At 41.8% G+C, this 21,513-nt stretch overlaps 1 protein-coding gene across 1 annotated transcript in view; it reads left to right on the top strand.

The window, feature by feature from the left end:
• Positions 1-20,818, top strand: part of LINS1 (lines homolog 1) — a 25,057-nt gene extending 4,239 nt beyond the window's left edge. The window contains exons 3-8 of the mRNA XM_075207670.1: positions 10,158-10,363; positions 11,218-11,307; positions 11,955-12,096; positions 14,845-15,438; positions 19,062-19,248; positions 19,480-20,818. Of these exons, the coding sequence (XP_075063771.1) occupies positions 10,158-10,363; positions 11,218-11,307; positions 11,955-12,096; positions 14,845-15,438; positions 19,062-19,248; positions 19,480-20,263 (2,003 nt within the window). The 3' untranslated portion in view covers positions 20,264-20,818. The remainder of the gene's footprint in view (positions 1-10,157; positions 10,364-11,217; positions 11,308-11,954; positions 12,097-14,844; positions 15,439-19,061; positions 19,249-19,479) is intronic.
• Positions 20,819-21,513: the final 695 nt, after the last annotated feature.

Genomic DNA, 21,513 nt, shown 5'->3' on the forward strand with positions numbered 1-21,513 from the left:
GATTGGTATCATACGGCCATGGACGGAGAGGAGTCGAATCTGTCCCCAGCCCAGATTCTGGCCAACCAGATACAGGCGGTTTCCCAAGTGGTGCAGACTTTATCCCAGCGTCTGGCAGTCCAAGAAGAGGCTTCCAGAGACCGGCAGCTCCAGCAAGTTCCCGCTGGTGACACACCGGAGCCTAAGATGAATTTGCCTGACCGATTCTCTGGAAGCAGGCCAGCCTTCCGTAATTTCAAAGAGAGCTGCAAGTTGTACTTTCGTCTGAAACCACGTTCCTCTGGTTCCGAACAACAGAGGGTAGGGATCATCATCTCATTACTCCAGGGCGACCCTCAGTCTTGGGCCTTCTCCTTGCCTTCCACAAGTCCAGCCTTACAGTCTGTGGATGCCTTTTTTCAAGCTCTAGGGTTATTGTACGATGACCCGGACAGGGTAGCCTCAGCTGAGGCTCATCTCCGTACGCTAAGGCAAGGACGTCGCTCAGCGGAAGAGTATTGTGCGGAATTTCGGCCATGGTCCACTGATAGCGCCTGGAACGACCCAGCATTGCGAAGTCAATTTCGCTTAGGACTTACCGAGCAGATTAAGGATTCCTTAGTCCAGTATCCGATATCCGACACGCTGGAGAACTTGATGCAACTTGTCATAAAAATTGATCGTCGGATCAGAGAGAGGAAGGCTGAACGGGAGTCCTCTGTTCCGATGGACGTTTTCACTAGCTCCGATAACACTTTGCCCGATTCCTCTGAACCCATGCAATTGGGCGCTTACCGCTTGCCTCCGGAGGAGCGCTCCAGAAGACGCTCACTAGGCCTGTGTATGTATTGTGGTCAACCAGGCCACTTAGTTCGCTCATGTCCCAATAAGCCAGGAAACTCCAAAGCCTAAGTGCAGGTGAAGAGGTGCGCTTGGGCCTTCAGATTACCTCTTCAGAAAACTCTTTATTAGTCCCTGGACGTCTAACTTTCCGTGGGAGATCCGTGCACCTGAAAGCTTTTCTTGACAGTGGTGCGGCTGGTAATTTCCTGGATATACATTTGGCTCAGACGCTTGATATTCCGCATATCAAGTTAGGATCAAGCATCATCACATGTGGTTTGGATGGTAACCCCTTGCCTGGGGAAAGGATTCTCGCTAGGACTCCAATGGTTCGGTTGTCTGTAGGAGTTCTCCATACAGAGGAGCTCTCCTTCTATCTTATTAGTTGTCCCTCTGCTCCTTTGATATTGGGGTATCCCTGGCTTCGCAGTCATAATCCCCTTATCAACTGGAGAAGTGGAGAGATTACTCGTTGGAGTCCCGAGTGTTCCACGTCTTGCTTGACCCTGCCACTTAGAATCTTACAGCCTAGTCCAGACTTGTTGCCGGTACCCTACCAGGACTTCTCTGATGTGTTCTGCAAAAGAAAAGCTGATTCCATTCCACCACATCGAGAGTATGACTGCGCCATTGATTTAGTCCTGGGTTCCAAGTTGCCCAAAGGGGGGTTATACTCCTTGTCCATTCCAGAGACTCAGGCCATGGAGCTATACGTGGAGGAAAACCTGAAAAAAGGATTCATACGTCCTTCTAAATCTCCCGTAGGCGCAGGTTGTTTTTTCGTGTCAAAAAAAGATGGCAGTCTTAGACCGTGCATTGATTTCCGTGGACTGAATAACATCACTATTAAGAATATGTACCCGTTACCATTGATTTCGGTGTTGTTTGATCAATTAAAATCTGCCACTATATTTTCGAAGATTGACCTCAGAGGAGCTTACAATCTTATTCAAATCAAGAAAGGGGATGAATGGAAGACTGCCTTCAATACCCAGTCGGGACATTATGAATATCTCGTGATGCCATTCGGGTTATGCAACGCTCCGGCGGTTTTCCAGGACCTGATCAACGACGTTTTACGAGAGTTCCTGGGTAAAACAGTAGTTGTGTATCTGGATGATATTTTAATCTACTCTGAGTCTTTACTTCAGCACCGTCAGCATGTTCGCCAAGTTCTGCTGAAATTACGGGAACATCACCTGTATGCAAAAAAGGAGAAATGTGAATTTGAGGTGGCCACCGTGTCATTCTTGGGATATATCATCTCCTCATCAGGATTCGCAATGGACCCTGCCAAAGTTCGAGCAATCCAGGATTGGGTCCCCCCCCTACTAATCTAAAGGCGATCCAGAGGTTCCTCGGATTTGCAAATTATTACCGTAGGTTTATTGATTCTTTTTCCTCATTAGTGGCTCCTATCGCTGCTCTCACTCGAAAGGGAGCTAACCCAGCGAAGTGGCCTTCGGAGGCATTGGCGAGTTTCTCTGCACTCAAAGCTGCTTTCATTTCTGCTCCAGTGCTGAGACATCCTGACCCGGAACTTCCGTTCATTGTAGAGGTGGACGCTTCTGATATCAGTGCTGGCGCTATCCTTTCTCAAAAAGACCCAAGGAGCAAAAAATTACATCCTTGTGCATTCTTTTCTAAAAAAAATTTATCTGCCGAATGTAATTATGATGTCGGCAATCGTGAATTGTTGGCAATTAAGTTGGCACTGGAGGAATGGCGACATTGGTTAGAGGAAGCTACCCATACCATCACCATCTTCACGGACCATAATAACCTCCAATACATTCAGACCGCTAAAACTCTGAATCCTAGGCAGGCCCGCTGGGCCTTATTCTTCACCAGATTTAACTTCATTATTACATTCCGTCCAGGTTCTAAAAATACTAAGGCCAATTCCTTGTCCTGAAGTTTTTTGGCCCATCATCCTCAGTCTCCGGACCCGTTGTCTATTGTTCCTACAACTGCTGTTCATCTTGGACTCACCCAGGATCTAGGAGCAACTATCCGGCGCTTCCAGAGAATCGCTCCAGTTCAGACACCGGTCAACAAATTATTTGTCCCCGTCCATTTAAGGAAATCTGTTCTCATTGAAGGCCACAACAACTGCTCTGCTGGCCATCCGGGAATCCGTAGGACTATTGAGGTTCTTTCTCGTTGGTTGTGGTGGCCCACTTTGTCAGACGATGTGGAGAATTATGTTCGGGCTTGTCCTGAGTGTGCTAAAAACAAGACCGATAGGAACCGCCCTTCTGGGCTATTGTTACCCTTGCCGACGCCGAGCAGGCCTTGGACCCATCTGTCAATGGATTTCATTGTTGACCTACCAGTATCCGGAGGACATAACACCATCCTGGTAGTTGTCGATCGGTTCAGTAAGATGGCACATTTTATATCTTTGCCCAAGTTACCGGATGCCAGGACCCTGGCCACCTTGTTTTTGACGCATATTTTTCGTCTTCATGAAGATATAGTATCAGATCGAGGATCCCAGTTTATTGCCCGGTTTTGGAAAGCCTTTTGTAAGTCCATCGGGATCTCTATCAGTCTGTCTTCAGCATATCATCCTCAGACAGACAGAGAGGATGAACCAAGCTCTGGAACAGTTTTTGCGCATTTATGTGTCTAAATTTCACGATAATTGGTCCTCTCTTTTGCCCTGGGCAGAATTCGCGTACAATAATTCTTGCCATTCCACTATTCACACGTCCCCGTTTTTCTGCAACTTCGGGTTTCACCCAAAATCCAATTCATTCTCTACTACTGTTCCCTGTGGGGATTCCGGAACGCCTGCTTTTACGGCCAGGCTAAGGTCCGTCTGGAAAAAGGTGCACGCTGCACTAGGTCAAGCTTCCCGAAAATCCAAGATCTTCGCTGACCGTCACCGTAGACCCTGTTCATTGAAAGTGGGGGATCACGTTTGGTTCCCCACACGGAATATCAAGTTGCGGCAACCTTGTAGGAAGCTGGGGCCCCGATACATCGGACCCTTTGCAATTGAGAGTAAAATTAATCCAGTGGCATTTAGATTGAAACTACCCACTTCCTTAAAAATACCTGCGACCTTTCATTGTTCACTTCTGAAGAAAGTCGCTGCTCCCAGCAAGTTTAATCGGTCTCTCTCTAACAGGCCCAGGCCTCTGATGGTGAACGGAGACCACGAATATGCTATTGAAAAAATCCTTGGTTCAAGGTCAAGTTCAATTCCTCGTTCATTGGAAGGGTTATGGCCCTGAGGAGCGCTCTTGGATACCACAGAGACGTCTACACGCTGGAAGACTCATTAAAGAATTTTTTAGGAAGTTTCCCACTAAGCCTGGATGTCGGGGTTCCTTAACCCCTCCTCAAGGGGGGGGGGGTACTGTCACGAGCCGCGGCGGTACTCACAGCCGCCGCGGCTCGCTTCCTGCCTGCCCCAGCGTCCCGGCCGTCACCATGACGACCGGGACGTCGCTTCCTCCTAACTCCCGACCGTTGCTGAGGCAACAGCCGGACGCCCAGCACTGTAGCGCCGCGTCCCGGCAACAGGGGACAGCTGGGCGCGTGCGCATGAAGATCTAATAGCCTGCTGGCTATTAGACTGTGATTTATTCATTAATCAGCTCCTGAAAGTATTTTCAGAGCTAGACTCTGATTGGCTCATCTGTACATTTAAGGCAGTGAGGTCTGCAGCCTCACTGCCGGTTATAGCGTTCTGTCCTCAGTCCTGCTGCCTGCTTGTACTATCCGTTTAGGTTCCTGCTACCTTAGATTTGACTACCCGTGTTTGACCCCTGCTTGTTATTGGACCTGTGACCCTTCTCTTCTGACCTTAACCTTTTGCCTGGAATTCGGATTTTGCTTCTCTGCCTGTGAGTTTGACCCTTCGCTTGCCCTTGGATATTGCATCTGTGCCTGTGACCTTTTGACCTTGGATTTCTCTTATACTACAGTCCACCAATCACTCCACTTCTGGGAAACTCCTTTAAGTCAGTATATGCTACTCGACCCTCGGTCGGCCCGCAGCCCAGTCTGTCCCCACCACTAGGGGCTCCAGTGAACACCTGGCCTTCTGAGTAGTTCCCGAGTTTCACTGTACTGACTTGGGAGTTCCTAACAGGAGGTAGCTGTTTGTAGCGACAGATCAATAGCACATTAGATTATGTAAGCACATTAGATTATGTAAGCTCTCTCATGAGTCGAGTTCTCCATACTCCCTTTTTTTCCCCTTCATGTCTACAGTCATTTAGTCTTTGTAAGTGTTTGTTTTATGTATGCTCTGTTTTTCCCACTGTCTGGAGCTGAGGAACACTGTGGTGCCGTACATATCAACAGCAATAATCGCTATGCTGATTTACAATCTAATGTAGTTTAAAAAGTTGGGCCAGATACTGGAGACAAACGCTTCACTAGCCAAGGAAATAAATAATCATGAATCAAGGTTAACGGCAACTAAAGATAGATGTGAAGAAAAAAAAAAGCAGAGAGGGAGGGTGTCTGAAAACAGAACACAGGAAATTTGAATTTCTGAATCTCAAACTACAAGTTGAAGTTAAATGCAGTCAAATTTTCACTGACAATATAGACATATTGGTGTACATTAATTTATGAGACAATTATGGTTGAAAAGGCATTTTAACAAACTATGTAAGGAAAAAGGTATAATTAATAATCATGTAGAAGAACATACATAATTACTTTAAGAAATAAAAAAACAATTAAAAAATCTGAAGAATAAAATCAGATTTTATGATCATTTTCCTGTAATTTTTTGAGAAATATTTGAGAACAATTTTTCCTACAAACTGTCGTAAAGTTATGGTCTATAAACTATGGCAACGTTGGAGGGCACAAAAAAAAACAGAAAAACCAAACCCTCCTGTGTGACCAGATTAACCAATTGTATTAAAACTTGTTTTGGATATTGGAAACTACGGGAATTCTAAATGGGGGGAAAAAATGAATAATTGAAAATAATACTCCAAGCATACCAGTTTTCATCATGCTCAAGACCAATAAATCTCTAGAAGATTCTCTATGTTGACCTGTTATTTGAGGGCTTACATCCCTGACCTTCTCTCCTTCTTCTCACTTCTCCAACTTACATCTCTGACCTTGTCTCAAGGTACATACCTACCTGGCCACTCCGCTCTGTCTCTGATCTCCGCCTCAATTCACCATTACCTTCTTCCATGCTCGCCTTCAAGACTTCTGCCATGATGCCCCTAATCTCTAGATCTTCCTACCCGTCTCTCTCGACTCTCCCCCCAACTTTCAGTCATTCAAACGCTCACTGGAGAATCACTGTTTCAAGCTTGACTATCCTACCACCTTCTAACCATTCTATCCATCGCCACCTCTTCCTCGCCTGTCATCTCCATCTTCTCCCAGTTGGTCTTACTGTCTCACCCCCCACTCCTCTAGAATGTAAGCTCTCCTTCTAGAATGTAATCTTTTGGGGGCAGGGTACTCTCTACCTCTTGTCTCATATCCGTCTACTGTCCGACTCCCTAGTACGTCCTGTCATGTTTTTTGCTGCACTCTGTGTGAGTCCCCCTAGCATTACTCACACTTATCTGTGCTACTTATATCTATTACCTCCTCTATTTGTTACTTGCTTCTGTATCCGGTGCTACGGAACCTGTGGCGCCTTATAAATAAATAATAATTAGTAAAATATGTTGATCAAAGGAGAATAAATATATTATTGAGTATACTATGTAGTGTGGTGGTAATCAGGCAGAATAGCCTAGGGTATTTTTGTGGGTATTTTACCCACAATTAATATTACAGACAGCAACACAGAATAGCAGGTAACACTGCTTATTAACAGTATCCTTAATTCTGGTCACTATTACTCATTCACATTTTTTAATATTTTATTAATTTGTCATTAACCCCAGATACTATATGGGGAACTCTAGTATTTTAATGAATACCAATAAAGCTATGTTTTTTATATATATATGAATCTTTCTCAATTTGACAGTCTATATTCAACAATTTAAACCCATTGAGTGCCCCTCTATACATATTTTCTCTTTCTCTCTTCTTTTTTGGACATACATATTATAGTATGTGAGGGTGCACCACAAATCAGTAATAGATTACTTATATAGGTCACATTTGTGTTGACTTCATTAAATATTTTTGTATGGGTTTACCCAGTGCGGTCTACAATTTTCTAGAATAGCCTAGGGACCTAGGGGGGTTAATAAGATGGCTCAGGAATTTGATAAGCTTGCCTAAAGAGATGAGTTTTCCAGGAATGCTTAAAGGTTTGGTACCAAGGGCAAACTCTTGTTGTGTAAGGGAGGGCATTCCACAGAGTAGGTTCAGCCCGAATAAATCCTGGAATAGGGATTAGGAGCAGGTAATGCATATGTATGAGAAGCACAAATGAGGAGTTGAGTTGGGGGATATTTTGAGAACAGGGAAAAGATGCATGTTAGTGCACGTTTTGTTAGTGGCTTTGTGTTTAGTAGAAGTATTTTATATTTGATTCAGAAAATTACAATAAACCAATGTTGTGACTGAGACAGAGAGGAGCAGCAGTAGAAGAACTTTTTGTAAGATAAATTAGTCAAGCTGCTGCATTCAAAATAGATTGTAGGGATGAAAGTCTGCTTAGGGTAAGACCGAATTGTAATAGTGAGTGCGGGAGATTATGCATGCATGAATTATGAATCATAAGAAATCATCTGCATTAGATGATCCTGAAATCCAAAGGACCTTATTAGTTTTCTAAGAGAAGTGGCATAGATTGAGAAGAGGGCCTAGCACCGAGCCCTGTGCTTCTCCAACTGATAGAGGTAGGTGTATCCAGAGAGCTGAACACTTGATAAGTAGGATGAGAAGCAAACACTCCCCAATGACACTTGTACATTATAAAATCAGCTGTGTGCTGGTCTTGTACCGTATAATTGTTATGTTTTTATTGTTTTAAGCAGGAAGGAAAGGGGCTATCGGGTAGAGAGGAAAAGTGCAAGGTTGCAGGGGGAAAGGGAAGATGAAGTAGGAGGGGGGTGAAGAAAAGAAAGTTCACGTGATGAGAATGTTGATGTGTTCTAGATTGGAAATCCGATCAAGGGGACCAAATTTTGTAGAAAGATACAGAGGAGCCCCTCAAGATACTGGTAATATGCTCTATTTGCACAGTGGCTAAGTGGTTAGCACTTCTGCCTTACAGCACTGGGGTCATGAGTTCAATTCCCGACCATGGCCTTATCTGTGAGGAGTTTGTATGTTCTCCCCGTGTTTGCTTGGGTTTCCTCCGGGTGCTCTGGTTTCCTCTCACACTCCAAAAACATACTGATAGGTTAATTGGCTGCTAGCAAATTGACCCGTGTGTGTGTGTGTGTATTAGGGAATTTAGACTGTAAGCTCCAATGGGGCAGGGACTGATGTGAGTGAGTTCTCTGTACAGCGCTGAGGAATTATTGGTACCATATAAATAAATGGTGATGATGATGATCTGGGAGGTGTGCCAAACCTGACCGCAGACCATTTGAAGCGTCAAAGGCGTGGGGCTCTTCCAGGAGGCAAAATATGACTGACATATTGGGGCAACTTTATTCATGTGACTTGTAGTTCTTGAAAGCCACAAGTTGCCTCTGTTATATGCAACACATTTTGGTTGTCCCCTGTTCATTATAACTACAAATTAAATTACCGTTAACACAGCCACACCATTTCTGTAAACAAAAAAATGAATGGAGCAAAATACACACACTAATTACCTCGCTCATTAAAATAGCTACACATAAGAAATATCATCTGGTTTTCTGCTTGGGCCAATTAGGTCTCACACCACTGTCCATGTATCTGATTACTCGGCCGGTTTCATTCACTTAACAGTGATACAACTGCTAGTTTAGCCACCCATTGTTCTCACTGACTGCTCCAGTACAGATATAATTTAACGTAAACAACTGGGTGGTCTTGCTCTAATTGTTTTACATCAGCCCTGAAAGGAGGGCTTGCTCCAGGGAACCAGAGAGTGAAAATGTGCTCGCGGACCTAAGCAGCTATAGCCAGCTATCACATATGATGATTTATACAATAAATAGATCAATAAACACACATTTTCATACAAACTGGCCTGAAGATCTAGGAAATCAATGGTTAATGGTGTATTTAAACTATAAAATATATGGGGGTTTTTTTTGTTAAAAATATTAATTAATTTAAATACTACTAATCTGAATGTAACTGTACCCGCTGAGAGAGTATACTGCAGTAATCAGGAATACTGATAACTTATATTGGAAGCTCTCTATAACTGCGGGAGTGGTCTACAGGGTTTTTATTGCAGATGGACACTCTATGATCGCTCTGTCTAGGACAGCTGACATTGCTTGGAGCAGCTACATTTCACCACATAGATTAGTGTTTTGCAGCATATGTGATTGTAATCTTGAAATACAATATATCCATATTGAAAGATGATTAATGTTTTTTCTATTAAGTATTTGGAGGTATGGTCCATTTTATCCACAGTCTTTGACGTATATATTTAGTAAGGAGGTGCAAATAAATTAAAATCTTGAGCTGCACATTTAGTTATTTATTTTGTATGACATAAGGGCACATACTATTAATTAGACCTATTACATGTGCTCTGTGATTAACCTATGTTTAAGAATGTACATATTGTAGAATATGGTCATTATGGATGATTTTATCAATGAGTTTTGTGGATGTTTATTGAATTCACATATGTACTCTTAAAAGGAGTCCTTGGCAGGGGTCTTCAATCTATTGCTCCTACTAATGTATTTTTTTTTTTTAATATATATGCTATTTACATTTTTATTAGGAATACCATTTTCTTAAATATTTGAAATAACAGAATATATAACTTCTAGGAGATACAAGTTTGATTCATATATGGTTTCCAGTCTTACACATGTAACACAGCTGACTGATGTACAGCGACCCAGTAGGAAATAATACAGGAAATACGGATCTATTTATATTTACCCTTTGCTGGGTAATGAAACTCGTTAGTATCTATTTCTCAAGATGAAAGAAACAGTCAACTCTTAAATGTGGAAGTGAAGACAAACTGTCATAGTTTGCTTCTAGCACCCAGGCAGTGATCACTGACTGAGACCTCTGTCACTCCTGTACTCCTGTTCATTCTGGGTTATGACAGATCCTTATTTTCAGCTTGCACCCTTGAGATGGTTTTTGGTGCCACTGTTTGTGCAGCTTGACTGTAATATTCATCTCTGTTCATTACTAGTAAATAGTTTTGTATGTAAATAAACAGAATTTCATGACTGAACACTGAATACATTAGAGAGCCTACTCTTACTATTTTTTTCCCATTATTTTCTTTTTAACAGTGTCAGAAGTTATTGAGCCAACACCTTCCCTGTGTACAGGAAATGTGTCCATCACATGGGGTCCACGGGATGTTACACTATTGCAGCTATCGCTCATACAGATTCTAATCATCAAAGCAGAGAACCTCTGTACTGAGCCTCAAGTCAGATGTCAGTATTCCCGGGTAGTGGATCTACTGCTACAAACCGGACTGGACTCCACTATAGTAAGAGCTGATTCAGGTCATACTTTAAGTTATAAAGTTACAAGAAAGAAACATCTGACATCCTTTCACAGAGATGGATTTTTCACTTTGGCACAGTCCAAGGAAAGGAACATAATTGTGAAAATGGGTTTGAAAGCAATGTACATTGTTTTAATACTAATAAATGGTCCAAGATGATTTGTTCACAAAATATAGCTTGTTAATCTAATGAAACAATCTACTATTGATAAAAAAAAACCAACCCAGAAAGTATCTTAATTTTCTGTACTCTAGTGCAGTTGTTGATATCCTTTGTTGTGCTATGGGCCCCTTTTCGTAGCCCACTCACCTATCCGAGCCAAATATGAGATGAAAATATCTGATTTCTATTGGTGACAGTCACAGGTACTCTTATATGTCTGTGGTTTGTTTCCTACATTCATAATTGAAGGAAAAGCTAAATTTCAGTTAGACATTCGTGAAAATATTTCTTTTTCTTCAAGTTGCAATCCCCCTGAAACCCGTCTACTGACCCCCAGGTGTAGAGACCCTGATCTACCTGAAGCTGAAGTACCTCTGAGCCACCTCTCCCCCCATCTGATAGCATCTCTTGTGTATATAGCTGTCTTCATTTGCATATGATGTTGGGAGCAAATAAAATAGAGGCTTTGTATAAATAAATAGGAAATAAGCATTGTTGAAAAATGGCTAGTGTATACAAGAGGTTGTGACATGCTATAAAAAAAATCATTGTGACCGGTCCACTCATCATAGAATTTGGCTTAGTTTCTGACTGCAAAGTTCTGGTCCAATCATTGGGCGAGGGTATTGCTACGTACAGTGTAAGTGACAGTGTATTGTTGCTATCTTTGCAGATTGGACTGTTCAATACGTCCGATAAGGTGCTATCACACATCTCCTCAAAGTGCCTCTCTTATCTGGTGCTATTTCAACTTAAGTTTCAGGTGAGAATTTATTTTTTTCTCTTTTTATGACCGATCAAATTTCTAAGTGGTTATTGTGCAGTGCTTGTTTAATTGTTTCACATATTTTAGCCATTTTATTACACGTTGTGGTGTAAGACTGCAAACCAATAGCCTTCCTCATCCTATCTGCTTCTGTCAGTGGAGACAGTCTTCTCTTTATCTGGTATTCATTATTTGGCTGCCATATGGTAGAAGCATAATATTAGTTAGTAGTGTCTCCACAGCACTAATAGCTTATTGTTTTGCAGCAACATTGTTGCAATAATGTAAACTAAAACTAACATTAGTGTTGCATGCCTGCCAAGATGTATTGAAGTGTATAGGGGAAAAGTAGATGTTACAAATCATCTGACACCTCCAGCTCACATAAGCAAGTCATAAAAATGTATCCAAATGTAATCCGTGCTGGGTCCAGGGCAAAGGCTGCATAAGGCCCCAGTTAGCATATTAATGTGTTAATTAATCTTAATTTACAGGTTGACATTTGGAAAGTGTGCAATCGAGGTAGATTGGAGCAGTCTGCATGCTCCTTTTTGCTCAGACCCCAGATTTCATTGAACCACCCATGAATGTCATGTAATGTAATGTATGTATCTTACATAAACATGCTATGCTGGTTTCCCCAGAATGAAGTGAATGACCAATGGCTGCAGTTCTGCCAGAAGAGCCTGTGTCAGGATCCTGGATCCCACACATTAATCCCATGTCTCATGTCTCTGATATCTGTTTGCAAAGGAATCCTTGCAGATAAGAGGATCCAAAAGGCGGGTAAGGGTTAAAAATAAATATATATTGTTCCTTGATTTTTTTCTGGTTGTCATTGTCACTAAAAAAATTACAAGTCATAAACTGACTTGACCAATATTTCCTCTATGTATAGCATGTAGCATGATTTTGAACAATAATTTGGGGATAAAGACCCATCAAAAAAAGGAACATATTCACCAACACATTCATAAAATAGACCACGGCCAACAGGCAGCCCTCCAAGCCTCTACCTGAAACCAGCAACTCATTCTTGCTTTATTGTCAGATTTGTTTGTTATAGTTTGTAAAACTTTTATAAAATACCTGCTGATATGTTATTACAGATAGTTGTTGTTTTTTTTGTTTGGTATTTTCTGTTTTGAGTAAATTTATTGTTTTAACCTAATACTGAGATTAATGTGTATCCCCTTTGAGAGTTAGTGGGTGCCCTATGTGGCCCCTGAAGTGTATCTGGTTGCCTATCATTGGTCTTTCTCGGTCACCTTCCAACCACAAATGAAAGTATTTGCCCTATTGTCCAGTGCTAAACAAAATTTAAGCCCCAGTAATCCACAAACCCAAAGAGTTCACCAGATCTGTTCAATATTTTTATTTCTTTATTTTATTGCGGCAACTACTAAGATATATTAAATGATTATTTAATGGAGCTTCATTTACTAATTTATAGATGTAGTGGGAGGATTAATGTGTTCCTGTTTCATCTAGGTTACATGAATTATTAGTAGTACAACAATTTAATAATCTAGGGTTCCATGCATAATAGGAATGGCCCAAAACCATATATTAGTATTTGGCTGGATATTGAATCCTGTTTTAGAAGGTTATGCTGAACCCCCAAAAATTCTCATAATAACCGTAAACATGAGGGCACAGCTGGCGCAATGTTGCTTGGTACCCAAGGCAAAGCTTCAGCCTACCGCACCTCCTCCCCCTAATTTCCACTTTCTAGAGCCATACACACTTGACATTTGTCAAATAAAAATAGTAGCTCTTACCTCCTCCTGGCTGGTAAGGCTGCAGTCCAGGTGCACTGATGTACTGATGTGACGCTGAATGCTCTCAGGGCTTCACTGCTGCCCGGGAGCAAATGCAGTATATCTAGAGGGGAAGGCTCCAAATGTTAGATTTCAGAACAAAGCAAAATAACTTGACATCAGACCCTGTAACAAACTGACATGTCCCCCCACTGGCCACCAACATTTCTCATACATGCCCCCTACCCTCTACCCATTTTTACATTTGCCCATCTGCCCACCAGCTATTCTCACATGCCACCTTTACCCATCAGATTTTGTCACATGCCACCTCCATTCCACCAGCTTCTCTTATATGCCCCCCTGCCCACCAACTTTTCTCTCATATGCACCCCTGCCCTAGGCACCCTAGCCAGCTTTTTTACACACATGTCCCACTGCCCACCAGCGCTTGTTGAGCATTTCCACTCCCGATTAGCTTTTCTCTCACATGCCCTCTTACCCACAAGATTTCAATAAATAGACAGTGTCATAAGATCGGGTTAGGGGCCATGTGGCTTCTAACTAATATACAGACACTCCCTCTCTACAAAGGGGGGACTTCGTGTCCCACACATATACAAAACAGCAGAACTTAGACATGACAAATTGAAAAATTTCTCAGGAGCCATCAGGCCTCATCCCCAGGTATCGAGAGACTTAATGAACTGCCTAGCAGCCTTTTAACAGCACCTCATCAGGTGCAGCTCCTGATTACTAGCAGCTAGCTAGCTTGTTGGAAAACCCAAAATGGGCCTTATGAATGGAGCCTACCCTTCTCTGTCCATTCATACCCCAGGGACCCTTATACTGCTTATTCATACAGCTGAATACACTCTTTGTCTGTGTGTGGGGAAAAGCTTCACAATCTCCTTGGAGTTTTTAAAACACAAATGACAGAAACTCAAGACTTATATTCCTGCTGTTTACTACTCTCCCAGTGCTTCTGTCACAACAGCATAATGATGCATGTAACATTTAGATTACCTTTGTTTATGTATATTTTGAAGATGTAAAATTAATTGTACTAAAAGATGGCAACAGGGGAGAGCCAAATAGCGGGCACATACTAAAAAAATAAATGGTTGCTCAAACTTGAAGTTCTTTTAAATTAATAGTATGCAACTCATGGAGGTTTTTGAATGTAACTCTACCTCTCTCTTCCCCTCCCATGGCCAGCACTGCTTCATGAAAACGTGCAACTGGAAGGTGCATATTGTGTGCCACTAAAAGTACAGTTCGAATTTGGGTTTCACGCATATGTGAAGGCGAGTCATACCTTTTGAAGGTTGAACTTATCGCATTTGAATATAAAGTTGACCTATATGTGCATAAGCAAGATGTGCCTTCACAGCTGCATTTCACAGGTCTGTATTTTGAGTGGCATGCATCTCGATACGTGCAGACTTGCATCTAGTGTATAGATGCGTTTGGAGCAGAAATGCGACAATCATCATATGCACTTACTTGCAACTGTAAATCGGATGCCTAATGTTTGTATGCACAATACAAGACTGAGTTCCTGCTCCAAGTCTTTATCATTGAGCAAGTGACTGTAAATGAACAAGTATGTCTTCTATGGTATGAATATTATGGTCTTCAATATAAAGAGGTAGTATAAGGAGCTTTTATTATATTTAAGTTTTATGCAGTTAAATATATAAAATCTTTTTGAAGTTACCACTGTGATCATGTGTGTTAAAAAATATTGAGTTCAGACTTTTATATGTTCCAGACTTTCTGCTGGGGATCTTGGTGCCTCTTGAAAGTGTCTTGCAAAGATTCTGCTCTACCTACATCACTTGCCTATCAACCACTCCATGCCAACCTCTTGCACTAGGTGCAGAATGCAGCAGCCAGCTCTCCTGTCTCTTGGACCTCTTCGAAATCTTGGTTGCCTTAAGGATAGAGCTAAAATTGAATGTCTCCCTTTGCAAACACGTTCTATCGGTGATTCTTCCTCAGGCCTTAAACCTAATTTCCTCTCCTGTTCTTTACTATGTTAAGAAGCAGGTCATCCTGGTGCTAAAACGATGTCTGTTGTATAAGGCTGGGGAAGATTTTCTCCCGCCTTCTAATGCCGTGTCTCATCAACAAGATGCAATGTTGGAGCAGGACATGGCTCTCCTAGCTGGGACCCTGCTGGGTGCAGTACAGCAAGGCTGGCTGCTACAGGTTCCTGTCAGTGACAAATTGAGCAGCTTTGGAGGCGTCAGTGAGGTAACAGATTCTGGTCCCGACCTGGGGATCCTGGGAGCAGTGAGCCTTTCTGTTGTCAAAGCCCTGGAAATCTGGTTCCGTGATGAAGCCCTCAGTAGTAGAGTGACAGGTAATACCAACAAACACTTTAAAAATGTTAAGACCATAGATTTAGAATATGTTGTAAGACTTTTAAGGAGAAGTAAACAGGTGGTACTTCCATTTCTGTGATAGAACATTTGATAAAACATTACAGAGCTTTCTTTACTTCAGTATACAGCGATGGAAATCCTGAGCACTGCACAAATTCATAATCTGATCCACCGCATAGGATGCCAACCACAAGATGGCACTGTTTTTATGTAACTTTTCTTTTGAACTTTTCAATTAAATTATAGCCTGACACCATTATATCATATAAAAGGCTGATTCCAATAATAAAGGTCGTAATGACAGTCAGTAATCATGTGATCTAATTGGTTTTTGGCTGAGTTTTGCCATTCACTTAATATTTGCCATATTACACCTTTTCATCATGTTATGTTCAACTAGTATGTCAAGATTGTATAGCCAATGTCTTATAAGTGTTAGTCTCATGTTAACAGTCACTGGCTTATATTTGAGCTATAATCTCCCTGTATACTCTAATGTTTTGTTTTTTGTCAAGTCACCACCCCATCTGTAGGGGGCTATAATAGGAAATGTTGCAAGGTTTCACTCCATGAACTCTCTCAAATGCACCAATGATTCCTCGTCTGATGATTGATCAAAAATAGGAGCTTGGGGGGGCATAAATTGATCTATGGTTTTTTTTTGTTTTTTCTTTGGAGCTCGATGGATACTGCCCAGCTCTGGGGCTTCGGTATTGAAGAAGGATGTGGTCATTGTGTATATTACCACCAAGGTGTTTGAGGAGTCGAGAAAATACCTGGAATCAGGAGTATAATCTACCTGGGATATGTAGTTCTTATAATGGCTATAGAAGACAGTAGCTGCTACAAAGAGACCGTTTTATACCTTTATCATCCAGCAAGGCAGAAATAGTCACATTTGATACCTCTGCCCCCTCCACGTAGACCATAAGTCTGCAATCTCTTTTTTTCATTTTTTCTAGAAGATAGTTAATCCCCATTTTTTGATTTGTCAGCCACGATATGTGTGCGCCTCTTCTGTACAGGAGCAAAATATAATCACACTATAGATAACTGCTCCAACTCTGATGTATCCTTCACCAACAAACCACCAGTCATATCGTAAGCTCTAACTGAACTTAAAAATGTGAGAGTGCCTTGCCTTGGTTAATAGTTTAAAGCAGTAATTGGTTAAGGCCCAAAAAACACCAGAATAAAGGTGTTGTGTAACCGTGTTGGAGTTAGGTTGCTGGCGAGCCGGCTGCGTTTCCCTGGAATTATTTGAAGTGGAGGTGTGGGAAATTTTGCAAGCTGTCCCACGGCTCTTGCATGGCTACACTTACCCATATTGCCAAGGTGGGTAGAGTAGGGTAGTACTTCTTCTGTCAGGAGGGCTGGGGAGTGCAGAATGCCGAGAAGACTGGAATCTTGACGGGTTGTGCAGTGGAATGTAAGGAGTCACCAGGAGAGATAAACTGGGGCAGTTCACTTGTGGTCCCAGCAGTTCTAGAAGTGGAAAGAACAGGTCCACAAGGGTACTGGGATCTTGCTTTTGTATACAGACAGCAGGGGAAAATTATGCTGCATTGGACTTCTGCAGGTACACGATTAGTGGCTGATGTTTAGATGAGGAGAACCACTTGATTAGGTTGATTTGCAGAAGTCAAATAAATGCTAATAAATGCAGGGAATGGCTTTAGGATGCTGGTATACGTTTGGTGCAGGCTGGATTTCAGACACTGATACACAGCAGGGAAATTGTTTATGCTTAATTGTAATTCTATGCAAGGATTTTTATTTCCCAGAGTCCTTCAGTTGAGCCATTTAAAATATGGAGTATGGTACCCTCTATCTACATTTCAGGCAGAACTTTGGTGATTAAAGTTGGAACCAAGTTTTGTGAAATATTATTCGCCTGTCCTGGTATGTACCTGTAGGGCTACAGATACCCCTTTCCCACATATACCAGGAGGTGCTGTAGAATGGACACATCTGGTGCCATAGAAAAGGGGAAAGCTATTATATCTAAAAATTTGTCTCCAGTTGCTGAGATCAGTGTTGAACTGCTGAGCACCTTCCCAAATTGAGAAAGTAGTGTTCTTTACCCATGGCTCACTTTAGCATTTTGGACTCTCTCTGGGGATTAGGACTCTGGCTCTAAAAATATATATAAGCCTCATGCCTGCTATTTTCTCCTGCCAGTCCCTTGCAATGTGTCTGATGCAAATTGGAACAACATTACCCCAACAGAAGCTATGTCTGGTCTGAAGGGCAGCACAGTGTTGGTGAAGGGTTGAGAAAAATAACTCGGTTTTCAGACCTAGGGCTAGATTTACTAAGCTGCGGGTTTGAAAAAGTGGGGATGTTGCCTATAGCAACCAATCAGAATCTAGCTTTCATTTATTTAGTACCTTCTACAAAATGATAGTTAGAATCTGATTGGTTGCTATAGGCATCACCCCCACTTTTTCAAACCCGTAGCTTAGTAAATCTAGCCCCTAATGTTTACTTTTGTCACCAAATAGCCGGACAGTATGTGAGGCTCTTGGTGGTGAGGAGAAAATGCTGTATCACCGCAGATGCTTCGATGTTGTTGCCGGAAAGAGTCTCCAAATGGTTTGCACTGCAGGAATCCTAGGGGCAAGAGCCGGGTCTTGAACAAGGCCAGCGTTCTGTCTCTTCTGCTGTATAGTGGCTTCCTTGGCAACAGGAACTAAGTTCAGTAGAGGGGGATCTGGAACATGAAGTAACTGCAGGATAGTGATATGTGGGTGGCAGAGAACTGCGCCTCTAGGACTAGGACTCTGTTTAATGATGTCTGCTTCATGGAGGGATTGTAAATACCATATATAGTCAGTTTATGGCATGTTATTTAGAACTGAATCCTTATGAAACCCATCAGATTCTCTGCCTGTTTGCAAGTCTAACCATTCCACCGAGGTTACCTGGCTTTTCAGGCAATTGTCGCACTAGCTGGTTGAAGAGGTTTATATATGTTTGTATACCCCCTTCTTTCCAGTTCTGCCTCAGCTTTCCAGTTGTAAACGTTACTTAGCCTACAATATTACATTGTTTAATATTTATAGATTATGATTTGACATTTCTTTTTAATTCATTTGGTCTGTGAACCTTTCTTGAGTGAACTTTTGCACACTTGGGTGCAATAGAAAGAACATAGTAACTGAATAGGTTCATTGGAGGACTGGAGCATTGAAGCATCTAGAGTTCTGATACAAGTGTTTACAATAAAAGTAAACACTAGATTAGCAGGATTGTAGAACCTCTTGCTTCACTCCTTGTACTCTACTTGGAATTTGTATGTGTATTATAGCATGTTTAGACACAAACTAGATATAAATCCTTGCTATATACATAGAGCGAACAGTAGCTAAATACTTATTGGGGGGGGGGGGGGGTTCATTAGTGGCTAATTTAACTATTTATTGTTTTCTATTACTCAGTGAAACCCAGTTTGTGTTTTTAAACTTCTTAATACCATGACAATTATTTCTACATCAAACATCAGCTTTATTCAAGGGTCACGTCAAAATCCAGGCAAACACTACAGGTGAACTGGTGATCCAGCAATGAGACTGATAAGAACATTGTTTTGTTTTTGCAGGTCATGCTGATGTTGCTATGGATATGCACACTTTCATGGTTCACTTATTGGAGTTCCTAAAGTACCATCTTAGGTGGAAGGAGACCGTGCATCCTTGCGAATGGGTGTCCCTCACCTTCATAGAACAGGATGATGACATGCTGGAGGTGGCAAAGTGTTTGCTCCAGATGTACCTCCATAATCCAAGGTAAACATGGTTGGGTCAACTGCCTCCAAGTAAAAGTATTTGTGCTACTGGAGATACTGAGTGCATGAGGTTTCTCATGTTTTCTCTACACTGCACTGAATACAGAGACAGCTTTGCACTTAAAACTATTCACTCATGGCTTGTAATACTTACACAATATACCAGATCTACTTTAACAAGACTAGCTTGCATTATTGGACACATCTGACCTTTCATACTATTTTGTTTCAGCTTTCGGCCTTCTGCTGCTAATGGTGATGACAAGGGAATCTGGAATTTGCCTTCACATCAATGTGGCATCAACCCTCACTGCATCTTCCTGTTCCTGCTCAACAATGTTTTATTTGATGCTTCTGTCCTGCTCGACTTCCTGATCTCCTCAGAAACCTGCTTTCTGGAATACTTTGTCAGGTATCTGAAGCTTTTGAAGGAAGACTGGCCTGAGTTCTGCCTAACCTGCACTTTTTTTGATGAGTCAATGTCTCTCCAGTCACCTACCTTGGCCAGTGTCTCGGTCTGTCCCCGGCAGGTGCAAACAGCGTCACAACTGCAAGAAGAGTGCACTAACCTTCCAAATCTGCAAACATCTACTTCTTTCAACCCTAGCATTCCTGGTTCTGGTCCTAGGCATTCAACACTTCCTGGAGATGAGAGTTCATGCTCTTTGAGTGCCCTGCAACGCCTTGTAGCATATGACAGCTCCGAAGATTCAGAAACAGAAATTGCAGAGGGAAATTGCCCTATCATCAGCCACAGTGCTGGCGCTGACGGTACAGATATAGATAAACACATGGAGAGACTGGGGCTGAGAGGAAGACATGCAGTATTCCATTCCACACCAGCAAATGCACAAGCCGGAGGGAACACATGTCCGACCACCCAGCAGAAATCAGTACAGTGTTTGGAAGATCTTCAAGAAGCCATTTGCAGATTGCACAAAAAGAAGCTGTTTCCATATAACCCTTCTGCACTACTACGGCTGCTCACACATGTCCGTATTCTAAACCAACCATAAAGTAGCAGATACTCCCTCCCTGAATAACGCTCTACTGCAAAATAAGTGTAATGTGATATTTAAATGTCAGCAAACAAGGAAAAAGTTACTATAATCCAGTGCTGGTTACAGCACCAGTAATCCAAATTGGATACAGGATTTGCCAAAAAAACACAAGGGGATCTTCAATAAATCCCTTAGGGCTAGATTTACTAAACTGCGGGTTTGAAAAGTGTAGATGTTGCCTATAGCAACCAATCAGATTCTAGCCGTCATTTATTTAGTACATTCTACAAAATGACAACTAGAATGTGATTGGTTGCTATAGGCAACATCTCCACTTTTTCAAACCTGCAGTTTAGTAAATATACCCCTCAGTGCTTTTCATCAGCTCTGGTGTCTTATATGATGGTGATGTACTAATATGTAATGTTGATCAAATAAGGTAGGAAAAAATGACTTCATATTTTGCAACCCCAGAGAAGTAACTGGCTGTGACCTGTATGTTTGTTAGTCTTACAGGTGATAGCCATTTACTTTGATCTGTAAGACTAATAAATAAAAAACTGTAATTCGTTCCTGTGGATTGTTGACATATGGAGTGATTTGTCATTACTCCAGTTTTGCACAGTGTAGGCAGTTGTTCTATGACCAGAGCCAGTATCCATGTGAGTATCATTGGCCTCACGGCTCAGTAATGTCACAAGTTCCTAGTTAATCAGTGGGCTAAATTCTCATCCCACAAAGTGGCAGCTCATACTGTGTTTATCTAATGATGCACTTTAACGGTTGTCATCACCATCTACACCAGCAGTCCTGCAACACCATTGGAAAAAATAGAACCAAGTCTCAACTACAGAATAACATCCAGGCCAAGGAAGGTCATGTGTGAGGTAGAAGCAATAAGCTGAATTAGGTAGACTACAAGCAGTAAGTACTACATGTTGCTTTTAGTCTGTAGCTCGTATTATATAATAACTTGAAGTGCTAGGAGTAGAGTGACAGGGATCACATGTTCAGAATACGGAAATACTTATTTACACATGTCTGGTAATATCCTATTTAACTACCATAATTATGTCTACATACAAGTAAAGATACCAATTCACTGTGAAAATTAGCAATGTGAAACATTCTATCATGCAATCCCCCATGCCGTAGAAGAAAGCGGAGGTCCACTTATGGGTGAGCCATTATTCTGGAGAAGCAAAAATGATATTTCCCTTGGATAACCACTAGATAATGTTCCACGCTTACCTCTAACTTTCTAT

The sequence above is a fragment of the Mixophyes fleayi genome, chromosome 4 (assembly GCF_038048845.1).
Source record: "Mixophyes fleayi isolate aMixFle1 chromosome 4, aMixFle1.hap1, whole genome shotgun sequence".
Taxonomy (NCBI): domain Eukaryota; kingdom Metazoa; phylum Chordata; class Amphibia; order Anura; family Limnodynastidae; genus Mixophyes; species Mixophyes fleayi.